Here is a 20385-nt window from a genome sequence, read left to right as displayed (position 1 = left end):
GAAAAGGAATCACCTTCTCTGTAATCTTTCTGAGCTACTTTATCATTCTCAGGATCCTCCCCGGTTGAAGACAACTCATGATAATAATTCTCCATCAGTCCCATCCATCTTCATGTGATCTACCCAAACAACACAGGCCCGTAAGCATTACAGACATTAAAGCACTACGTTTAACAACACAGCAGTACTTAAATTTGAATTCAATATAAACCATAACAATCAGATCTCGATATTTCTAGACAGAAACCCAGTTCCAGTAGTTTACAATTCATCAGCAAATTGCATTATAGATAGACGATTTCAATAACACTTTCATAATAATCAGTGACCTTCAACAAAGCGGGTACGAGAAATCCAATCAACTATTATCCATGAGTTTCAGAATCCAGCTGACTTTCGTCTCCCGGAATGACCATCTGGATCGACAATATTCAGAGGACTCGCGGCCAATTTCTATTCCTCACTCTCACTCGTTGTATAACCGTCCGCTCTTAAGGATGCTATCTTCAATAAATACAATGTGGCGCTACAGTGATTCCCATCACAAACCTTCATCAACACAACACACCTGCGATATATAGATCTCCATAGATAAACCAGTCCCGTCGATCTTCTGTTTTTCCTTTTCCAATTCTCCATCTGTTTGTGGCTGCTAATATAGTGCTCCCAATTGAAGCTTCTTCAACACAACTCGACACTGTTCCCCAAATTCGCCTCTGAATTGCGCTTCAAAAACTTACCGACGATGTGCATACCACGCGCTCAAAAACCCGAGGAAGACTAACGGTGGACTCACAGCTGTTTTTTACAGGTGCCAGTGGACGAGCTACACGTAAGGTGGACAAACGCGGAGCACGGACGCTCCGGAGCATTCCAGAACTCACCGATGTTTCAATGCCCCTTAAATGAGTTGGATGCAAAATGTATGGTATTATTCACAGCAGCCAGTAGGCAAAAAGTCATGTCCACAGGCTTTAAGCTTTAAGATGGTGATAATAGGTTCCATTATGCTTCATTTATAGTCTTAAGGACCACTCAGCCAATTGTTAAGGTTAGGCTGTCCTGAAGAACGGGGGCCAAGGGAATTATATATTGATTGCTTGCTTCTGTGCATCAGATTGTGATGCTTGCACACTCAATTACTTAAACACAGATCCGTCAAAAACGATAACGGTATGAATAGCCGACTTTCTTGAAGTCAGGCCCCAGATGAACTGCTGGTGTGAATTCCTAGCGTGCCGAGTGCTGAGCCACGTGAACATAGAATTCAAGTCATCTTTTGAGGACTCTTAAATGCTATACAATGCAACTTCGCAGCAGTGTGCAAAGTGAACGTGCTAGTTTCTATCAAAACCCAGTTCTTTCTTTCAAGGAAAAGTCATCATATGCTATGAATATCAATTGGTTATGAACATCAATATATTGAAGAAAGAAAATGAACATTAAAAGAACATTTCTGTTTATTCTTGCAGAACAAGATCCTTTCATGACATTTCCAACTTTAAAATGAATACGGCTATATGCTCTCTCGTCTTGCTTTCCTATCTTTTGGCCTGGGGGTACTTATACAATTAAAGCTATATTCATAGCTAAAACAAAAAGGAGAAAGAATGTGACACCTCCAATCCAGTTGAAAGGGGGCAAGTTCGAATATTCATCACTTGGCAGTTCCCACTTTCTCTTGACAGCCATTAGCTTGGCATCTCTCAAATGAAGCAATAGCCATGTTAGATCACAACCTCCTCCCAATCTTGGCAAATCTTCTGGCTACCCCAAATATAACGGCCTTAGTCAAGAGCCCCCGATCAAGACTGCAAGCAAGAACTAATGCCCCTCCAACAATTAGAGCTTTAGGTATGTTCCTCCCTACTGGTTTCTCCGCTGAATCTGAAATTTCAACCTCCATGGAATCCTTGGTGCTGTTCTCCACCGATCTCAAGTAATCTGCACTGACTTTTGTGTTGATCTGGGCCATTTTAGCACACCGGGAAAGTGGCGCTTTAGCGGCTCTCTCCTTCTGATATAAACGTAGGCCTGGTTCAATCTTTTTTACAGCTCCCCACATACCCTGACGAACTCCAAGTTTCGCAATCTCCCAAGGAATACCCATATCTTCATGGTGAAACAGTATAACCTCACATGAAGTAAGCTGGCCATCCCCTCTTTTTGATTCAACTGTTCATACAACGGATATAATTTTAATCAGCACGTGTTCCCAAGAAGACAATTAAGATAAGAAAGCTATGTGACATTTTAATGCATCGAAAGAACATAAAGTCCTTTGCTTAAGAAGTCACAAAGATGTTTTTCTCTCCATCGCTGAATTTTTCCAAAAATCAAAACCACTTTGCTTTAGAGAAATTCATATTGGAAACATGCCGTTACCTGCACGAATGCACCAGCTTGAATAGTACAAATCAACACGTCTAGGTTTGTCACGCCTTGGCACAGCAGAGGAGGGCACTCCCTGAAACATATAAAATAACCACATTATTTCCTGAAATCCTGAATCAGAAGTAAATTTCTTCTAAAAATATCTCGTCAAAACCACAAACTAGCTCAAATAAAACACTTCGCAACATTCACTGAAATTCCTGTTCTGGTCTACAATTGAGAACAAGTTTTCTTTAAGATTCCACTTATTAGCACCAGAAAATAACAATAACTCAATTTGCTTATCGAGTATTGACAACCAGCTCATGTCACCATATTGCAATTACCAAAATTGCTATGCTACTAAATTACTAGAGTTTGAAACTAATTTTCTGAACAAAGATGCATTGACCAGAACACACGTATATAGTTTCGTTTTTTTTTTTTGGTAGCTAAAACTCTTCAGCAAATTAAAGCTAATCATTTATAACTATTCCAAACTAGTTACATAGCCAAAGCGAGAAAAAATGAATAAGGTGGAACAAAAAAGAACCCATCCACAATGTAAGGCTATACAATGATATGATCATTTGTCTGTGAGGCTGTATAGAGAGCTTTTCCTTCTCTTACCTTAGTTACACAGTAGTACGATCGTCCTGATTCCCAAATGCGACGGCCTATCATGTAATCTCTGTCGCTACAAAAGAATGGAAACTGTGTCCATGACAAAAAGAAAAACAAACAAAGTCATAAGCCAATGCAACCAGCACAATTCAAGACCAGAGATACACAAATAGACACATTTCTCACCTTGCGGACCCAGTGCACTAGCATAGTTCCAGTAGTCGGGCATTCTTCCAAAGTAGAAGCATGGATAAGCATGTCATCCCACTTTGCTCGAAACTCATCATCCCAAAAGAAATCCCTCACTGTCTCAGGTGAAGCATCTTCAAATACAGTTCTACTTCGGTATTGTGGAGGTCCAGTCTACAACACACCAAAAAGAACAAAATTCAGTTAACCTCACCAACAAAATACATAAATGCAAAACAGTACTCCATCATCATCCACCCATCGAAGACCTCAACTCAACCGAAACCATAAGTAAAGACAGCTAGCTACCTGAGGATCTCTACGCCAAGCTTGGTAGCCCATAGTTGGAGTTGACTTATTCATCATATGAATCCAGGCAGGACCTCCATCTTTCTCCTCAACAAGCTGACATATGTGGCGTAAATCCTCATCGTTGACACTACAAGATTCTTCTTTTTCAATCTGTGAGCAACTGCCAGAGCCAAAAAATTGATTCATCAATCCAAAGCTCAATTTAACTCCCTAATTACATCAAACTAACCGAAACCCAAGTTTCTAAAGTTTGTATAATCTTTGACACATAATCCAATTGAAGTTGCGAAATTTGTTCAATTAACAAGGCGAGTCAAACAAACCTGGAATCAGTATTGGTGGTAGGTGGCAAAGTAAGAGCCCGGTCCTCAACGGTATCGTCAGCAGCCCAAGGAATGCAGTTTGGCAGCAACGAACTCAAACTCGAAATCGAAATCCCACACGTGGCCGGCGCGGGTGGCGATGAAGATGATGAAGAAGCCGATGAGGAAGAAGAAGAAGAAGACGACTCCTTTTGTGAGGAGCTATCCAACAATTCTCTACCAACCACCGTCACCCATTTGGGCCGCCACGCCCACCCAACGAAAACCCCAACAATCACAGCAATCCATATAGGGGTTATGAACTTCACCAGCTCCCAGAACACTTCCGGTCTCCCCAGAATCTCCACCAAAGCCGACGCCAAACCCATATTTTCTACTGTGTATCCAAATATTGATATAAACAAAACCCTCAATTGAATCGAATAGAGGTATGCGTTAAGCGCAGCGATTATTCGAGGGTTTTGAGAGATGGGTAGATAGGGGGATAACCAAATCTCCAAGAGGGCTGAGACCCAACAAGTAGATGGGTTTTAGAGGTATGTGTAACAAGGAAAGAAATATATATAATAAGGGAGAGGAGGAGGGGAAGAAAAGATTTAGATATGGTTTTCTTCTTGCAGCAGAGAAGATGATGATGATGATGAGGAGGAAGAGGGAAGGAGAAGACAAAGAGGGTGTGGATAAGATTTGCGAAGATAAGCGGTAGAGAGACGCTTGTTGGGATTCTCAGGGTCTGAGAGGCTGAGTTAGACCCAACCAGAGAGCTTTGTTTTCTTTCGTTAATTTGGTTTCTTGGGGTTTGTTTGGCCAATAGCCACCAGATGAAATGGAACCAAGTTGAAGAGGGTGGCGGTAAAAATTAACCAAAGGGCAGAAGCTTTTTTTTTTCTCTTTCGCTCTCAGTGGCGGAGTGAAATGGAAATATGCTTGGTGAAGACGAAGCCTTTGGTTTGATGCATTGGCCGCTCTTGTTGTTGATGCCCTTTATATATACCAATGGCTTTGGCTCTATTATGGTCTCTGTGGGTAGCCGCGTTCTCGTTCTTCACGTTTCCCTTGACTTGGATTTTCCTGTGCTGAATTGAGTGAATTCTTACTCTCCTTCACTTTCTATTATTTCTGTGTTGGCTTAGGAGAAAACATTGGTTATTTGTTTCGTTTTGTTTGCTATTCTTTGTGCTCCCTTATTTTGAGAATGTTGTGGACAGAGCTAAGCTCCAAAAACTTGGTGGTCTATAATTACCATAGGTTAATGATCCTATCTCATTATACAAAAAATAAAAAACATATATATGATTTTGGACACCAACGCTGATTTTCTGTAGATCTTTATTCAAAAAAAAACAAAAACAAAAATAAAACATAGCTAACTTACTATAATCGTAAAGATGGTAAATCTTCTAAAGAACTTATACTAGCATGTTTGTTCACATGATAGACAGTTTTTGAAAGACTCTGAGAGGGACAAATATTGTACATCACCCACATATGTTAAAATATTAACTATAAAAGCAGAAACTAAAACAACTGAAAACAATGATATTTACTTTCAGCTATCATATTTACTTGTCACTCACAATCTCTTAAAAATTGTTTTCTTTGTGTGAGCATGCATTCCCTGCATGTGATAATACACGTATGTTAAGTTAATATTCTTATACTAGTACACATTACTTATTCAATTATTCTTAGTCATGGTTGTTTTCTAACATATGCCTCCAAAGAGCGGTCATGGATGTGTAATTTTTCTTTGATATATTTCTTAAGAGCATATGGATCACAACAAAGGGAAGAACATTAAGCAAATCAAACAATGAGCCGTAAAATTTGAACTTTTGAAGGCTAAATGTACATTAACTATAACTTGAAGAAATTCAAATGGTCCTATACAGAACACAATACCATCGGTGATATGGCCGGAGTCCTACAAGACCAAGTTGATCTCTACTTTCCTACCAAACTCATGGACCAAGTTGTTCATAGTTACCCGCTCAAAACTAAACTAAACACCAACATCACATCACTACTTAAACTAGTCTTATCCTATGCTTGCATAATTAATTATAAAGTTTTATTACATCCTCGCATTCAAGCCATCTATACCGAAAAGCTAGTTTTTAAAATTTTCTATTCATACTATTTTGATGGAATTTGAAAAACTACTGTATCAAAATAAAACTTACGAATTATAAATTCAAGACTGATAAAAGAACTCACAAAAATAATTATGATTCTAATTAAGTTCATGAGGTAAACCACCGACAAAACTACATGGAAACTCTAACAGATCCTTTTGGTGAAGGAAATCCTAATCATTTGAGGTTCCATAGAATGAAGCTAGTTTCATATTCATCGCAGAAAACAAACACTAAAAATTTATAACATAAACTAAGCTTAGTGGCATCCATAAAATAATGCCTCAATGCTTTCCCTTAGCTCATCAATCCCTAATTCCAGCATTTGACTCGCTTGAATTGATCCAAATGCACGCGCTCGACTCTGCTGCTTCTTTCTGACTATAGATCGAGTCGAATTTGCATAATTAGTTCAGAACGGTCAACTAGATGAGTTGATGAAGCTTTCAACATTTTTTGGTCTGAAATTCTTATGAATAATAGATTAATAGTATAGTATAGGATTGAATTCAAATGTGTGCATGGTCTCTCTGCCCCCAAAACTTTCCTATGTTCCAACCTTTTGAATTGCCAAACTATTTGACCTGACCCTTCTCTTATGGTCATTTTTATTCAATGTAGAATTTCACACCTAGTTTAGTCAGGTTAGCTTGTTTGAGTAAAAAGAAGTATCACAATACGGTCAATACCCAACATTGCGTGGACACATGCAGTAACGTGGTACTATCATATCTAGGTTTGCAATAGCCGGCAAATATAGAATAAGCGAAGAAAATTGCTATTCTTTTATTTGTGCGCGCCTAACAAATTACATCAAAATAATAATAATTGATCATCAAACGAGGTATATATTCACTTTATCCTTTAAAACGCATTTATTTACTTTGAAATTTATCACAAGCTAAACACTTTGAAAACCATGTAAATGAAAGCTATGACGAGAACAAAGAGAACGATCAAATTGCTCGATAAATTGTTTTCATAACAATCATACGTACGGCCAAAACATGTTCAATGTCAAAATCTACCGCAAACGAAAGACTTGTGAGAGCATGTGGAAAGTGATGTCAACATAGTTTTCATAGCATTTTGCACACCAGTAACTTCCATACAGATATTGGTTACGGGACTCAATAATGCAATGTCATGCTGAACCGACCCCAATTTGATATGAGTCATATGATCTACGCCATGTTTTCGTCGTGCGACTTATTTTAAATGGCAAAGAAAGTGCAGTCCAAGAATTCATGTGTATACTAAATCACCTTTATGATCTTCCACTCACATGTATAGCTGCTGCTTCACCTAGTTGATCCTTCTGCTTTGAGAATAGACAACTAAACAAGCACAAGCCCTCTATACCCAAACCTTCACTTTCACGCTTTACACATGCAAGAGCTTTTCTACTCCCACTCGTTATAATCAAAACTTTTATGTGTGATTTCACGAACTGAAACGAACACATTATATTGTGTAGATTCAAAGTTTAAATGTTATGAAATAAGTCAATAATATATATCAAACTTATTAAACAAACTCTAAAAGCTGTCAAAAATCTTTCAGAAGTGAGAAACAAGAACACATTCCGGCCATTGACTCATTAAAACCAACTTAACTACTCAAGTCACTCGATCATAGTTGGACCACAAGCTAGCTGATGATCCGAAGTAGTTCCAAACCATAATGTGAAGCCTTGGATTTTCGTACCTTGGGAAATTGATTATTGATGTTCTAAATAGATTCTATCAATTGTGTGCTTGACAAAGATGCCAAACTGGCGGTGATTAGGTGAGTAGGTCCTGGACTGATGGCTCTGTTGCACTTGCATGCTTAAGATTTTCTTCAATAAGGAATATTGGGCAATATGCCAGTTGGAGTTTTCTTCTTCCACTACTTCATTTTTACACTGTATGATTTTATGGGAAAATCCCATCAGATGTGCTACTTCTTGTCTAATTATAATTAGCAATCAGGGCTGTCACATTGATCCTGGCCTAACGTCTTTATGGTCCTCATATTTCCACAATTCCACTTCGTCACGGTTTACTTCGCGTATTGAAGATCTTTGGTATGGTACGTGTCAATTTCAAATTTCCACCTAGTCATGGTTTGCTTCGAGTATACGATATGGTATATGTCAATTTCATATGGTCGGTTATCTTTGGGAATGCATATACTTGATTAAGAGCTGCGTAAACAATTGAACAATGGATTCATAACGCTGTTGAATATGAGTGGTAGAGCCTCAAAAAGTGCAGGAGCGGAAAGCCAATCTCAGTACAAAAGAGTGATACACATGCAAGAATGGAATATCAAGTGCTTAACACGCGTAGGTTTGAATTTCATATCGGACTTGACTGCCTGACTGGTCTCACAGTAGAGGCTCAAAGCCAGAGTTGGGTAGAATTCAACATGGTAGTGTTCAAAATCTTTAACCAGAAATAAGACTTGGAAAGGGCTAAAAGCTTCTCTCTTAAACGCTACAGAATGCACATGAAGCACAATGTTTCACATCCAAGCATGTGTTGGTGTTAGTATGATAAAAGAACAGTGTTGTTGTTAGTCAGTTAGTGTTACAAGTAAGTAGCAAAGAGTATCAAACTCGGAAAGAAATTGTGGATTATCTCCAGAACTCCTGACTAAAGATTGCATATGTGCAATAGTTAAATTAATCATATGCCAAACTGTCCCGGGCTTGAATGAGCAAAAATGGGGCAGATGGTGCGTTCATCCTAATTTTTTTTTTTTTTTTTTTTTTTTCCTGTTGATGCATACACATTTACATTACAATACTAGAAGTCTAGAAGTGAGCAAGAAGGTAGTTTTAGAAACTGGTGTGCCAAATCGCATCATCACCCTCTCCACATCTCTGGTGCACCTCCTCCATTCTCTCCACTGATTTGCATATGCCGCTGCAGCTCCAATCGAATGATGCAGCACAGGGATTCCCGGCTTGAGCTTTCCACTCGCAATCTATGACAGAGATATATATTTCATTGTAATGAATAAAAGCACGAAAAGTACCTGTTCTAATTAGAAACAAGAACTAAAGATTTACGTCCTTAAGCTTTGCTAGTACTTAATCTAATTAGAGGCATGAACTAAAGATTACATGTTTAAGCTTGCTACAATTGCTACAGTTTTCAGCACATGATCAGAGCAGACGTTAATTTATTCTTAATATAACTCTTAATTGAAACACAGATCATGAAACCATCAATCTTGAATTAAGTAACGGTTATTGGCTTAGAAAAACCAAAATCACATTATGATAACTTACCTGGAGGAGTCCCACAGCAAAGGCTTCGCTCATCAATGTGCTGGACATCAAGACCAATAAACCAAGAACCCAAAGAAACATCTTCATTCGCATATCGGTGAAGTATGTGCCTGGAGGAAACAAGAACTCAATTACTAACTTTATAGTTATATATCCTCAGGAAAAATGATGCTCCACAAAAGGTCTTACCTATTAACTGAAATGTAGGTTGCCAAATCTTTGGAAAGTGCATATATTTGACCTGTTGCATGCCGGAAATATTTATTTCCCTCCTCTCCGAATTTCCAATATTCTGGTTCATGGTACTTGACCCCCCTAAAGCAAAGGTATATACATCAATACATCATGATGGGTATGAATAAACATAAGAAGGATGCCCAATGTTCGTTTGCTTACTGATGTGCCAGGACAGGTCCAGACTTCATGCATCCAATATACGTACGAGGCTTTGATCTATGGCGGGCCAAAGTAGAACCAACCATACCTGTGAAATGTTAACTAAACTTAGTGCCCTGAAGCTGTTCCCCCATCCAGTTTCGAAAGCAGAAAGAATATAAATACACTAACCAAGATTTACGTGCACATCATCATCAACTTTAATATAAAAGTCAGCATCCCACTTATTGACAGCTGCTGTAAAATATGTTTGGGTTTTGGACGATAATTCATGGTATCCCTCTATATGGTTCTGCAGACATACATTGGTAACAAGGTATAAGGTTCACCAAAGTATTTCAATTTTGATACAAAGGAGAACATGAAAAACTTAAACAACTAGAACAAGCCCACCAAAGGATTCAAAAAAAAAAAATTGTTCCTTTGATTGGGTACCCAAGAATACAGATCTGCATGCATCACACTTTGCATAAGTCTTCAAAATACTGATTAATATAACAGGCTACCTTGGGCCTCAGCACTCAGTAACTTACCAGTCGGAAAAAATCCTTGTGTTTTACATCTTCTGCATCAATGGCACGGTCCAAAACACCACCAGTGGATGCACTGAGGATTAAAATGAAAAATTGAACCAATTATGTTGGAAGATTATCAGTCTGAAGTAAGCAGTAAAACACCAGCCACTAGCAACAAGAGTTAGCCTACCTGTGTCCAATAACAAACCGCATTATAATTCCCTTCTCTGTCTCTAACTTCTTTAACTCGTCACCTAGGGAAAAAAGGATAATTTATTATAGCTGCTACTACTTTTGATGTTAGAGAATAGTTCTTAAGTTCTTATATTCACACCTCCAGGCATCCATGTTTCCCTGATTGAATCCCTTCGCTTTCTGCTGCTGAAGGCAGTCATGATTCCCATGACAAAGAAAACCTTTTGGCGCTCCTCGAATGATTCGCTTCCTGGTTTTGTAAACACCGGAGATCCTTCATTATTGTCAGATTTGGAAGCTCTAGCTGCTGCTAGCTGCACCTCCAATGCGGAGATTGTCTTGTCTAGCTTCCTAAGAATGTCAACATGAGTGTTACATATGAAGCAGTTTCAATCATACAATAGCACACAAAGAAGTTAACTCACTCACACACACAAAGTAATTTTCTCTGATCACATCATGTGTTTGCAAGACCTGAGAAAAGATGTATGAATAGAAGCTCCCTAAATATAATAGTACAAAAAAAGAATTCACCTGATCACATCATGTGTTTGCGAGACTTGAGAAAAGATGTCTCCCGCCTCATCAGTGTCTCCCTGGAATTGCATAGATATTATTGAAGTGCTTTACGAAATAAATGGAACTAATGAATATCAGGATCTTATAACTCGCCTTCTTCTCACAATTGACAGCAGACTGAAGAGAAATCGATTGATGTTTCTCCAGTGATGAAGCCTCTTCATCCATTTTATCCGGATCAATGGCAGCCCAAAACCTGGAAAACAAACATGAACCACTTGAAGTTCATATAAGAAAAGAACGGTAGGGAGCAGAGAAATATAGTCTTGTGTCTCATTTCATTGGGAGAATGAATGACCTCCAACCTCTGGTCATGCAAGCTCAAGGCACATCGTACACACGTTATTCACAGATATGAACACGATGCAAGACACATTGTATCTCTCATGGGAAATAAGGCTATGATGAACTCCATTTTGACAAGTTCCGGTACAATGTGGTTGTCCCGGAACTTATTTTAATTAGGAACCAATTTCTGTCATGAATAAATATTCCTACTAAAAGTAGGCTGGGCTTTTATAAGGAATAAAGCTTGGATGCAAAGTGAACTCTAGTTTGCATTCAGCAATAGATACTCAAAATGGACTTCATTATATGGGAATAAGGATCTAGACACTGTCCCCATTTAACACTGCTGACCAATTTCAAGCACCATTGAACTCTCTCAATTAGTCACCATCAGCTTATTGACAAAATCTCACTAACTTGCCTTTCAAAAACCATCTGTTAATGCCTGGGCTAGGCCTCAAAATAGATCATCGACCTCCTAAAATTTCCACAGTTACAAAATCAACCTCGAAGCAAATGAGCGCCCAAACCCAAATCTGAATCGAATTACATGAATGTAAGAGATTTCATTGCATTTGCCAATTCAAATATCCAATAAGTCACTCGAGCTTTCAGATTTCAGAGCTAAACATCACCAAATCTACTACATTTCATACTTAAAACTCTAATTTTACATACTATCCTTAAAGACATAGTCTACTCACATCTACGAGCAAGACACTTGTTCACATTTGCCAATTCAAGTACTGAGATTAAGACCAATACTTGCACCTAAAATGGTCACTTATGACAATCGAAAACAACTAAAGTGGGAATCTTGAGCATCATGGATTCCAAAAGCAGGGACTTTTGAATTCCAGAAACCAGATAAACCTCATTCACATCCAAAACAACATAAAGACCAAAATTTATAAGTCCCATAAGCAAATCTAGAAGCTGAATCTCAAAGAACAGAAAAGAACCTGTTGACAACAAGAACACCCAAGAAGAAGCTGGCAATGCAGAAGAGAGAAACCCATCTGGTCGAGACTCCATTGCCAACCTTGTGAGGTCTGCTCACACCCATCTTCATTTCACAAAGGCTTCAGCTTTAAGGAACCTTCTTCTCTTTGCTTAACCTTTTCTCTACTGAGGTGGGGCTCCTGGAGCGTTAAGAAGAAGACACAAGCAAACCCATCAAGAGCAACAGCACAGAGTTGACACCAACAAAACCATGTCCCTGAAGTAAAAGTAGACCCAAGTTTGAAAAGGAAAGGGAAAACAAATTGATGGAGTTTAAGGTGAAGTGTTGTGCTTTTTTTGTTTCACTTTGATCGATCAGCTTTCTTAAACCAATCAATTTCAGTCTCTGGGCAGATGGGCTACCTTGTAATTCTGTCACGGGAAAATATTATATATTCGAGCAGCTTTAACTTACCAATAATGCCCCTTTATTCTCAAGCAATGTATTGGCCCGGCTACTTTCTCTGCCTCTCTCTCTCAATCGGTTCATCTGTTTTCCTTTGTTTTGGTTTAGTTTCTGCCAACTTTTTTTTTCTTTCTTTTGATTTTCAATTGTTAATCCTTGATTTCTTTTCTCATTTTGTAATTTTTGTAATGTACTATTGATCTTGTTTTGGTTTGGATATAAACTCATTTGTTTTAGTTGACTATATTACTGTTGATCTTGTATTGTTATGATAGTATATGTTGCACATCCCTAAGTTACAATAGTATGTTGCACATCCCTAAGTATTTGTAATGCGTTGTTTTACTTCCACCCCATTATAATTATTAAACCTTGAATGTTAAATTAGTAGAGAAACATAATCTTTGTGTTGTAAGATTTAAAGTTGAGTTCTCAATGCACATAGGGTACAATTGTGCATTGCACGCACTGATCACCGTTGCAAGACAAGATTTTTTAGTGGGTGACTCGCCAACTTTACTTGTCCTATGATGCTTCAAGCACAAAAGTTCAATATTGCTCGACATGATGAACAAATCTTAAACGAAATGACCTTTAGAATTGATTCGTTTAAATCAAATTGTTAATCAGCATGATGCGACATCTGATTATTTATAGATAATAATAATCGATAGAAAGTTTTGCAAGTCATGTTGGCTAACATTATATTTGAATATTGTTTTACTTTGACATTTCTTGTAAATGATGTATGCTTGGCTACAAATTTGATAGAAAGTGAGAATCGAACAGTTGGTGAGAACATATACGTAAGCTAAAATATATACTAAAATATAAAACTTTACCATTTAACTATTTTGTTGAAAACAACTTGATATTGATTTTTCAAAAGCTCAAAATTTTAAATATTGATTAATGATTACTAACAACCATAAACCATGCACTGCTTTCCTAATTTAAAGTTGGACAAAAAAGCTTATGATGCTAAAGATATCGAGGGTAGTTTGGTCCAAATTCAAGGTAGATGATGAAACTGAACACTTTATGATGATGATCATTCTCAAAGAAAAAAGAAAAAAACACTTTATGATGATGAGAATCCAGAATTCAAACATAAAAAAGCGGAACTTAAAACTTAAAAGGTACGTGAATGGCGGTGGTGTAAATGTGGCAAGGAGTAAAGGGTACTATAGTCAATTCTAGTGCGCATCCCCGCACGAAATGCTGAAGGCACAGACACCTGTAGTGACTAGGACAAGACAAGACGACGTGAATACATGATGAGGTCGACGTGCTCTCAAAAGCAAACACCCACTATTTACCATTATTGCCCCTCCCTCACGGGTCCATATTGACTCCCTTTGACTGTGGTCCCCACCTCCATCCTTTTCAACCTTGGTTTAATAATAAGGTTTCTTACCTATGAGCCTCTCGAGTATCAGATCATCAAGTGCCGGATTTTCTTTGTTCTGATCTGTTTTGTTTTCTTGCTTCCTTATAATATTCAGGTCCTGCAAACTCGAGCCAAAAGCTTAATCTTCAAGCATGGAGCTGTCTTGATCTGCTGTGTTTCTTTCATTGTTTTATCCACTACAATTTTCCATGTCTAATGTCTTGTATATTTTACCCTAAATATTTTAAGCCATACCCACATGTTGCAGAACGTAATCCTTGCACTGGTCTTAAACCGGTATAGGGTTGATGGCTTGATGCTCACCGTAACAAATCGGATATTTAACGACGGAGCTAGAAATTTGTTTTTATAAAAGCGTAGCAGTATTATTTAGAGTCTAAGTTAATTTCGTGAGAAATTTCATCAAGGGCAATGGAGGATATTCCTAATTCAAGGCCACAATGCCGGTTTTTTGCTCAATCATGGACTACTTAACATGTTGAGTTGTAAGTGCTCCATATTTGCAGCATGGGCATTTCAAAAATTTTTACTGATAAAGTTCACTAGTGGAAAGTGGAATTCCATCTCATTATAGTCTAAAATGGTGGAGGTCACCTGCCTACTTTTGTATACATAGGGATGGAAACATGTAGTTGAGTTGTTTGCTTGTTTCTTGAAACAGGAAGGAAGATTCATTCTTAGTTGTGCCAAGCTAATTTGGTATAATTTTCTACGCAGAGCATCAATTGCATGTGAGAGGCCATTATGGGTTTCTCTAGTTCAAGTTAATATGTCATTCTATGATTCTGTCATATATACCTAAATATAGAAAAGAAGAGAGGAGGCAGAAGTCCACATTACAGTTATATATATATATGGGTCATATATCATAATAATCTTCTTGGGAATGTATGTATTCTTCTGTTAAGATTAGGCTAATGCAGAACCAATCATTCAAGCTACATATCATTCTTATTCCTGCTCAACCTACTGAAGATTCCACAGCCATTAAGATACTAATTGATATGGTGAATGATGGATCCTCAGCTTGCATTTGTGATGCCCAGATTGTTCTCTGGTTCTAGAGGTTCTGCGGATTAAAGTTTATCTACCTAAATATCATTTTCCTTATTTTCATAATATGTGAATAAAGAGTCCAAAGTCATAGTTGATATAGGAATGCGCTTGGCTCTGCTGATCAAGCTGGGTTTTGAAAATTCTGTATGGCAAGGCATCTAGAATTATTATTATTATTTAGTTTTTTTTTTTTTTTTTGGGATAGAGCAAGGCATCTAGAATATAGACTGATGAAAGTCATTTAGTCTATTTTTTAGTTTTGGTCCAGACTATTAATATGTGAACATTGCAAAGAGAAAAAGACTTGGTAATAACTAACGGCCCATCTTGAATGATCAAAGCTCATAATTGAAAAATGTGAGATTGATCAAATCAGTAAATCACTAGGGATTTTAGGAAGTTCTAATCACCTTCTTTGATCCCTGGCTAGCATTTTTGTTTCCAGCAAATTATAGACCTCTCGGTACCTATTGTTGAGATATATATCTCACATTGAGAAAAATAGGACATTGCCTGTGATTTATAAGGGTTTGGGCCACTCCATCTATTGCTAATTAGTTTTGGATGTGAACCCCAGACTATGTTATCATGGTATCAGAGCGGGTTACCCACGTTCACGTGTGAAGCCCAAAGGCCACACGAACTCCACGTCACCCCAAATGTTGTCCACGTGTTAGGCTTGAAGATTCGCCACGCATGGGCATGTTGAGATATATATCCCACATCGGGAAACATAGGACATTGTCTGTGGTTTATAAGGGTTTGGGCCACTCTATCTATTGTCAATTGGTTTTGGATGTGAACCCCAGACTATTTTATCACCTATTGACTATTGTCTTTTTTCCAAAGCCATAGACCATTTTCATTTCTGCATACTCTAATTTTCCATGAGATTACTTCTTGAACAAAAAAGTGGGCCAGAAAATGAATGAATGCCCTTTGTTCTGTAGGAGCTAATAGTCAAATTTGAAGGGTTATTCTCCAGAATATTCAAGCAAAGCCAAACCAGAGATAATGCCCTGTTGATCTTTATGCATAAGCAGAGAAGCTTCCTTTGAGTCTGTCCAAGACTTTTGTACAATTATCTTCAAGTTTTCTTCTTCCATTTTCCTTTTGGATCAGAAGCAATATAATCCTCCCAGTAAAGTATATATGGAACATCTACATTGCAGTAGATATTAATTCACTAGTTAGCAAGCTAAACTTTCATTAATCATTGTATAACCAAATGAATGTAATCCACTTAAATCATTAAATCTTCATTAAGACAAGAAGACTGCCAACATAAGCATCTAAATCTATTTTCTTTGTGTCCACATAGAAGTTGACATCTAAAAAAAAAAGACATTACCAAAAAAAAGACATCTAATGTTTGACTTTGCAGCATATATTTTCTTAATTTCCCACCACTGTTATGAACTTGGCCCAGCCTCCAAGCTATCATGCTCAGCCACCAATCACCCTTATTTCTTGATCCAGAATCCAATAATAGAGTCATCTCTAGCTCAACATGTTAATCCTCAGTTGATCTTTGTTCAGCCTCCTCATCTTCTCTCTTTCTCTAGAAAATATGAGCATCCCAATGAGTACAGTAGTACTTGGTTTGTTATGCCTTCTTTGTGTTCTTAATGAGCAGGGAATATCGATAACAGTGGTGGCAGCTAAGACTAATAGCCATGTATGTAATAGCATCATTATATCTATCAACATCTTGAACATGCACTTCTTCTGTAAGCCTGGATAGGGTGTCCTGATACCTGCATATATTCTTTAACTAATTGCAGGTTCACATTGTTTATCTGGGAGAGAGGCAACATGACAATCCCAAGTTGATCACTGATTCTCATCATGATTTGCTTGCCACCATAGTTGGAAGGTAATTAATTACAGTGGTACCTGTTACATTGGAAAAAAAATACTGTATATGTTAGGATGCTTCAATTTATGAGTAAAACTGTAAAACGTTTGTTGCTTCTTATGCTGCAGTAAAAGTTTGGCCTCAAAATTGATGGTATACAGTTACAGACATGGTTTCTCTGGATTTGCAGCCAAGCTTACAGCGGCTCAAGCCCAAAAATTTGCAGGTATCTTGCTAACTTGATGAAACAAAGATATGTGAATTTGCAATGATCAGAAAATTCATGAAATATTCCAACTTTAGCTCATGTACTAGTCATTAATATGTATTGTTCTTAAATTTGTTTTCATGAGCTCAATGAAATGGTGTGAATTCTTATAGAGTTGCCTGATGTTGTTCGAGTCATACCAAATACTCTACACAAGCTGCAAACTAGTAGGAGTTGGGATTTTCTTGGCCTCTCTCCTCTTTCACCTTCAAGCAATATTCTTCATAGCAGCAACATGGGTGATGGTGTTATCATAGGTGTCCTTGACACAGGTGACTTTCTTTCTTCCTCTCTCTCATAGGCATGAAAACTCGTAGAATAATGCCTAGCTACTTATGTAATACAATGACTTAAGCAGGTATATGGCCAGAGTCTAAATCTTTCAATGAAGAAGGCTTAGGGTCAGTTCCATCCCGCTGGAAGGGTGTTTGTAAATCTGGGGAAAAGTTTAATGCCACATTGCATTGCAATAGAAAAATTATCGGAGCACGTTGGTTCAACGATGGAATACTTGCTGAGTATGGAAAACCGTTGAACACATCGAAAAGAACTGAATTCATGTCCCCAAGAGATGCACATGGCCATGGCACTCACACTGCTAGCACTGCAGCTGGTTCTTTTGTGACTAATGTTAGTTACAAGGGCCTTGGTCATGGGACTATTAGAGGGGGTGCCCCAAATGCTAGATTGGCCATTTACAAGGTTTGCTGGAATGTGCTTGGAGGTCAATGCTCAGCAGCTGATATGCTCAAAGGTTTTGATGAAGCTATACATGATGGAGTTGATGTATTGTCACTCTCAATTGGGGGTTCAGTTCCACTCTTTTCTGATGTGGATGAGCGTGATGGAATTTCAACTGGCTCCTTTCATGCTGTAGCCAGGGGAATTACTGTTGTTTGTGCAGCTTCAAATGATGGACCTTCGGCGCAGACAGTTCAGAACATATCACCATGGATCATAACTGTTGCAGCAAGCACCATGGATCGAGCATTTCCTACTTCCATAACTTTAGGAAATAACAAAACTTTCCTGGTACTGTTTCCTCTCTTTCATTGTGTGGCAAGTTACCGTTTTGGGATTTTGAACCATACTTATGGATTTTCTACAGCCATTTATATACTTAATTGTTCTTCTAGGGTCAAGCTATGTTTACAGGACTTGAGATTGGTTTTACAAGCTTGATATATCCGGAGTCTAAAGGGCTTTACCCTACAGCTACAGGGTACCATGATCTGAAAACTTTTGACTACTTGCTTACAACAATGTCTCATTCTGTTAATCAAGTACTTGTAACATTTTGATGATGTACCCTTTTGCAGTGTCTGTGATTCCCTCTCACTTAACAACACCATGGTATCTGGAATGGTGGTTCTATGCTTCACTTCACTCGGTCGTAGGATAGATGTAACAACAGCTTCAGATGCTGTGAAACAAGCTGGCGGTGTTGGCCTAATCATAGCAAAGAATCCAACTGACGGCTTGTATCCCTGCAGCGATGACTTTCCTTGCATTGAAGTTGACTATGAGATTGGCACCCGAATAGTGTTTTATATCCGATCTACCAGGTAACACTTGGACATTCACACCATCTTTGACACTGATTAGTATTGAAAGGTGTGTTTCTAATACTCAACTTTTGGATGAGATGCACAGATATCCTCTTGTGAAGTTGACCCCTCCTACAACAATTGTGGGCAAGCCAATATCGGCCAAGGTTGCCTATTTTTCATCTCGCGGACCAAACTCTGCTGCACCAGCAATTCTCAAGGTATCGATTAGTACCATTTTGATGTTGAGTATAGTTCACCATATAAGTTATGGCCTCTGCTTATAGTACATTTCTTTTTTCTTTTTTCTTGGTGGACAGCCGGATGTAACTGCACCTGGTGTGAACATATTAGCTGCAACTTCTCCACTTGATTCATTTGCGGATGCTGGATATGTTATGCACTCGGGAACATCGATGTCTACTCCTCATGTCGCAGGCATTGTGGCTCTCATCAAAGCAGTGCATCCTAACTGGTCTCCAGCAGCCATTCGATCAGCGCTAGTCACAACTGGTATGCTAATTTTCGTTACTCTAATACAATGTGATTGTTATGATACATTTGCAAATCAACAATATTATCATATATCCTGCAGCATGGAGCAATGGTCCATCTCGTTTACCAATTTTTGCTGAGGGATCTCCTCAAAAGTTGGCTAATCCATTCGACTTTGGAGGTGGCATTGTGAACCCGAATGCAGCATCAAACCCGGGTCTTGTATATGACATGGGCGCAGCAGACTACATGCATTATCTATGTGCCATGGACTACAACAACTCTGACATTACAAGGCTCACAGGCCAAGCCACAACATGTCCCATGAAGAGACCTTCTCTTTTGGACATTAACCTACCTTCCATAACCATACCAAGCCTCGGAAATTCCATTACTGTAACAAGAACTGTGACAAATGTAGGAGCCCCTAAATCCGTTTATGAAGCCACAATTGATCCTCCATTGGGAACAGTGGTATCTGTAAAACCCAATCTTCTGGTATTCAACTCCACGGTAAAGAAACTCACTTTCGAGATTGTGATTTCCACAACCCACCAGATGAACACAGGGTACTATTTTGGAAGCCTTACTTGGACTGATAGAGTGCATGCTGTGAGAATTCCCTTGTCAGTGAGGACAAATTTTTTACAACATTTTGCTGATGATAACTGAAGAACTAGTGGAATATTTAAGTACAATTTTGTTTTTCAGATCCTTGAGTTCCTTCACATATGTATGAAGGTAGGATTCAACCATTATACATTTACTTATACATGCTTTCATAGAAATTTTCCACTTTATTTTGTGTAATGGTTGATGTCTACTTTTCTTTATAAATTCGATCTCCGAGTCAAATTCTTTGTACATTGCTACATTCATCGTTCTTAACGTAAAAATCATTATTGGATACACAAAAAATGGGAAGTAATCCATATTGTATCAGCGCTCAAAATCTGGTAAATGATGATTTGGATCTCTAATATTAAACCTCTTACCAACTATGATAATGAAAATTTTGAAAAATATCTAAGCATTCTATCACTTCTTAGTAAGAATTTCATGAATCTTTGGTTATGAAAGAGAGAAGAACGACTATATAGTGTTGATGAAGTCGTAAAAGGTTCATGTTACAG

The 20385-nt window shown here is 38.1% G+C and overlaps 3 protein-coding genes across 3 annotated transcripts; 1 reads left to right on the top strand and 2 right to left on the bottom strand.

Moving 5' to 3' along the window:
- Positions 1-1387: 1387 nt before the first annotated feature.
- LOC101297897 lies at positions 1388-4781 on the bottom strand. The gene is made up of 6 exons (XM_004309470.1): positions 3822-4781; positions 3496-3658; positions 3184-3360; positions 3004-3087; positions 2386-2467; positions 1388-2175 (listed from the first exon to the last, which is right to left on the bottom strand). The coding sequence occupies exons 1-6, from the start codon at positions 4187-4189 to the stop codon at positions 1733-1735; spliced, it is 1317 nt and encodes a 438-aa protein (XP_004309518.1). The 5' UTR covers positions 4190-4781; the 3' UTR covers positions 1388-1732.
- A 3812-nt stretch (positions 4782-8593) lies between these two features.
- On the bottom strand, positions 8594-12733 carry LOC101297603 (probable beta-1,3-galactosyltransferase 6-like). Its single transcript, XM_004309469.1, has 12 exons — positions 12627-12733; positions 12172-12428; positions 11015-11117; positions 10877-10938; positions 10482-10693; positions 10338-10401; positions 10166-10238; positions 9804-9924; positions 9633-9720; positions 9426-9551; positions 9237-9346; positions 8594-8929 (listed from the first exon to the last, which is right to left on the bottom strand). The coding sequence occupies exons 2-12, from the start codon at positions 12279-12281 to the stop codon at positions 8781-8783; spliced, it is 1218 nt and encodes a 405-aa protein (XP_004309517.1). The 5' UTR covers positions 12282-12428; positions 12627-12733; the 3' UTR covers positions 8594-8780.
- A 2212-nt stretch (positions 12734-14945) lies between these two features.
- LOC101290716 (subtilisin-like protease-like) lies at positions 14946-19981 on the top strand. The gene is made up of 11 exons (XM_004309524.1): positions 14946-15085; positions 16624-16762; positions 16869-16960; positions 17071-17168; positions 17324-17482; positions 17569-18242; positions 18347-18432; positions 18530-18775; positions 18864-18978; positions 19078-19270; positions 19353-19981. The coding sequence occupies exons 1-11, from the start codon at positions 14946-14948 to the stop codon at positions 19922-19924; spliced, it is 2514 nt and encodes an 837-aa protein (XP_004309572.1). The 3' UTR covers positions 19925-19981.
- The last annotated feature ends 404 nt before the right edge of the window (positions 19982-20385 follow it).

This window comes from Fragaria vesca, unplaced genomic scaffold, assembly GCF_000184155.1.
Source record: "Fragaria vesca subsp. vesca unplaced genomic scaffold, FraVesHawaii_1.0 scf0512956, whole genome shotgun sequence".
Taxonomy (NCBI): Eukaryota; Viridiplantae; Streptophyta; class Magnoliopsida; order Rosales; family Rosaceae; genus Fragaria; species Fragaria vesca.
This window is presented reverse-complemented; position numbering and strand designations above follow the sequence as displayed.

Coding starts and splice junctions, on each gene's coding strand:
- LOC101297897 (XM_004309470.1), bottom strand. CDS start 4,189: ATGGGTTTGGCGTCGGCTTTGGTGGAGATTCTGGGGAGACCGGAAGTG. Junction 2,468..3,003: donor CGTACTACTGTGTAACTAAG/GTAAGAGAAGGA, acceptor TATATGTTTCAG/GGAGTGCCCTCCTCTGCTGT. Junction 2,176..2,385: donor AAGCTGGTGCATTCGTGCAG/GTAACGGCATGT, acceptor TTGTATGAACAG/TTGAATCAAAAAGAGGGGAT.
- LOC101297603 (XM_004309469.1), bottom strand. CDS start 12,281: ATGAAGATGGGTGTGAGCAGACCTCACAAGGTTGGCAATGGAGTCTCG. Junction 10,239..10,337: donor CGGTTTGTTATTGGACACAG/GTAGGCTAACTC, acceptor TTTAATCCTCAG/TGCATCCACTGGTGGTGTTT. Junction 8,930..9,236: donor TTGCTGTGGGACTCCTCCAG/GTAAGTTATCAT, acceptor TCTCTGTCATAG/ATTGCGAGTGGAAAGCTCAA.
- LOC101290716 (XM_004309524.1), top strand. CDS start 14,946: ATGCAGAACCAATCATTCAAGCTACATATCATTCTTATTCCTGCTCAA. Junction 15,086..16,623: donor GATGCCCAGATTGTTCTCTG/GTTCTAGAGGTT, acceptor ATCTTTGTTCAG/CCTCCTCATCTTCTCTCTTT. Junction 18,243..18,346: donor GAAATAACAAAACTTTCCTG/GTACTGTTTCCT, acceptor TTGTTCTTCTAG/GGTCAAGCTATGTTTACAGG.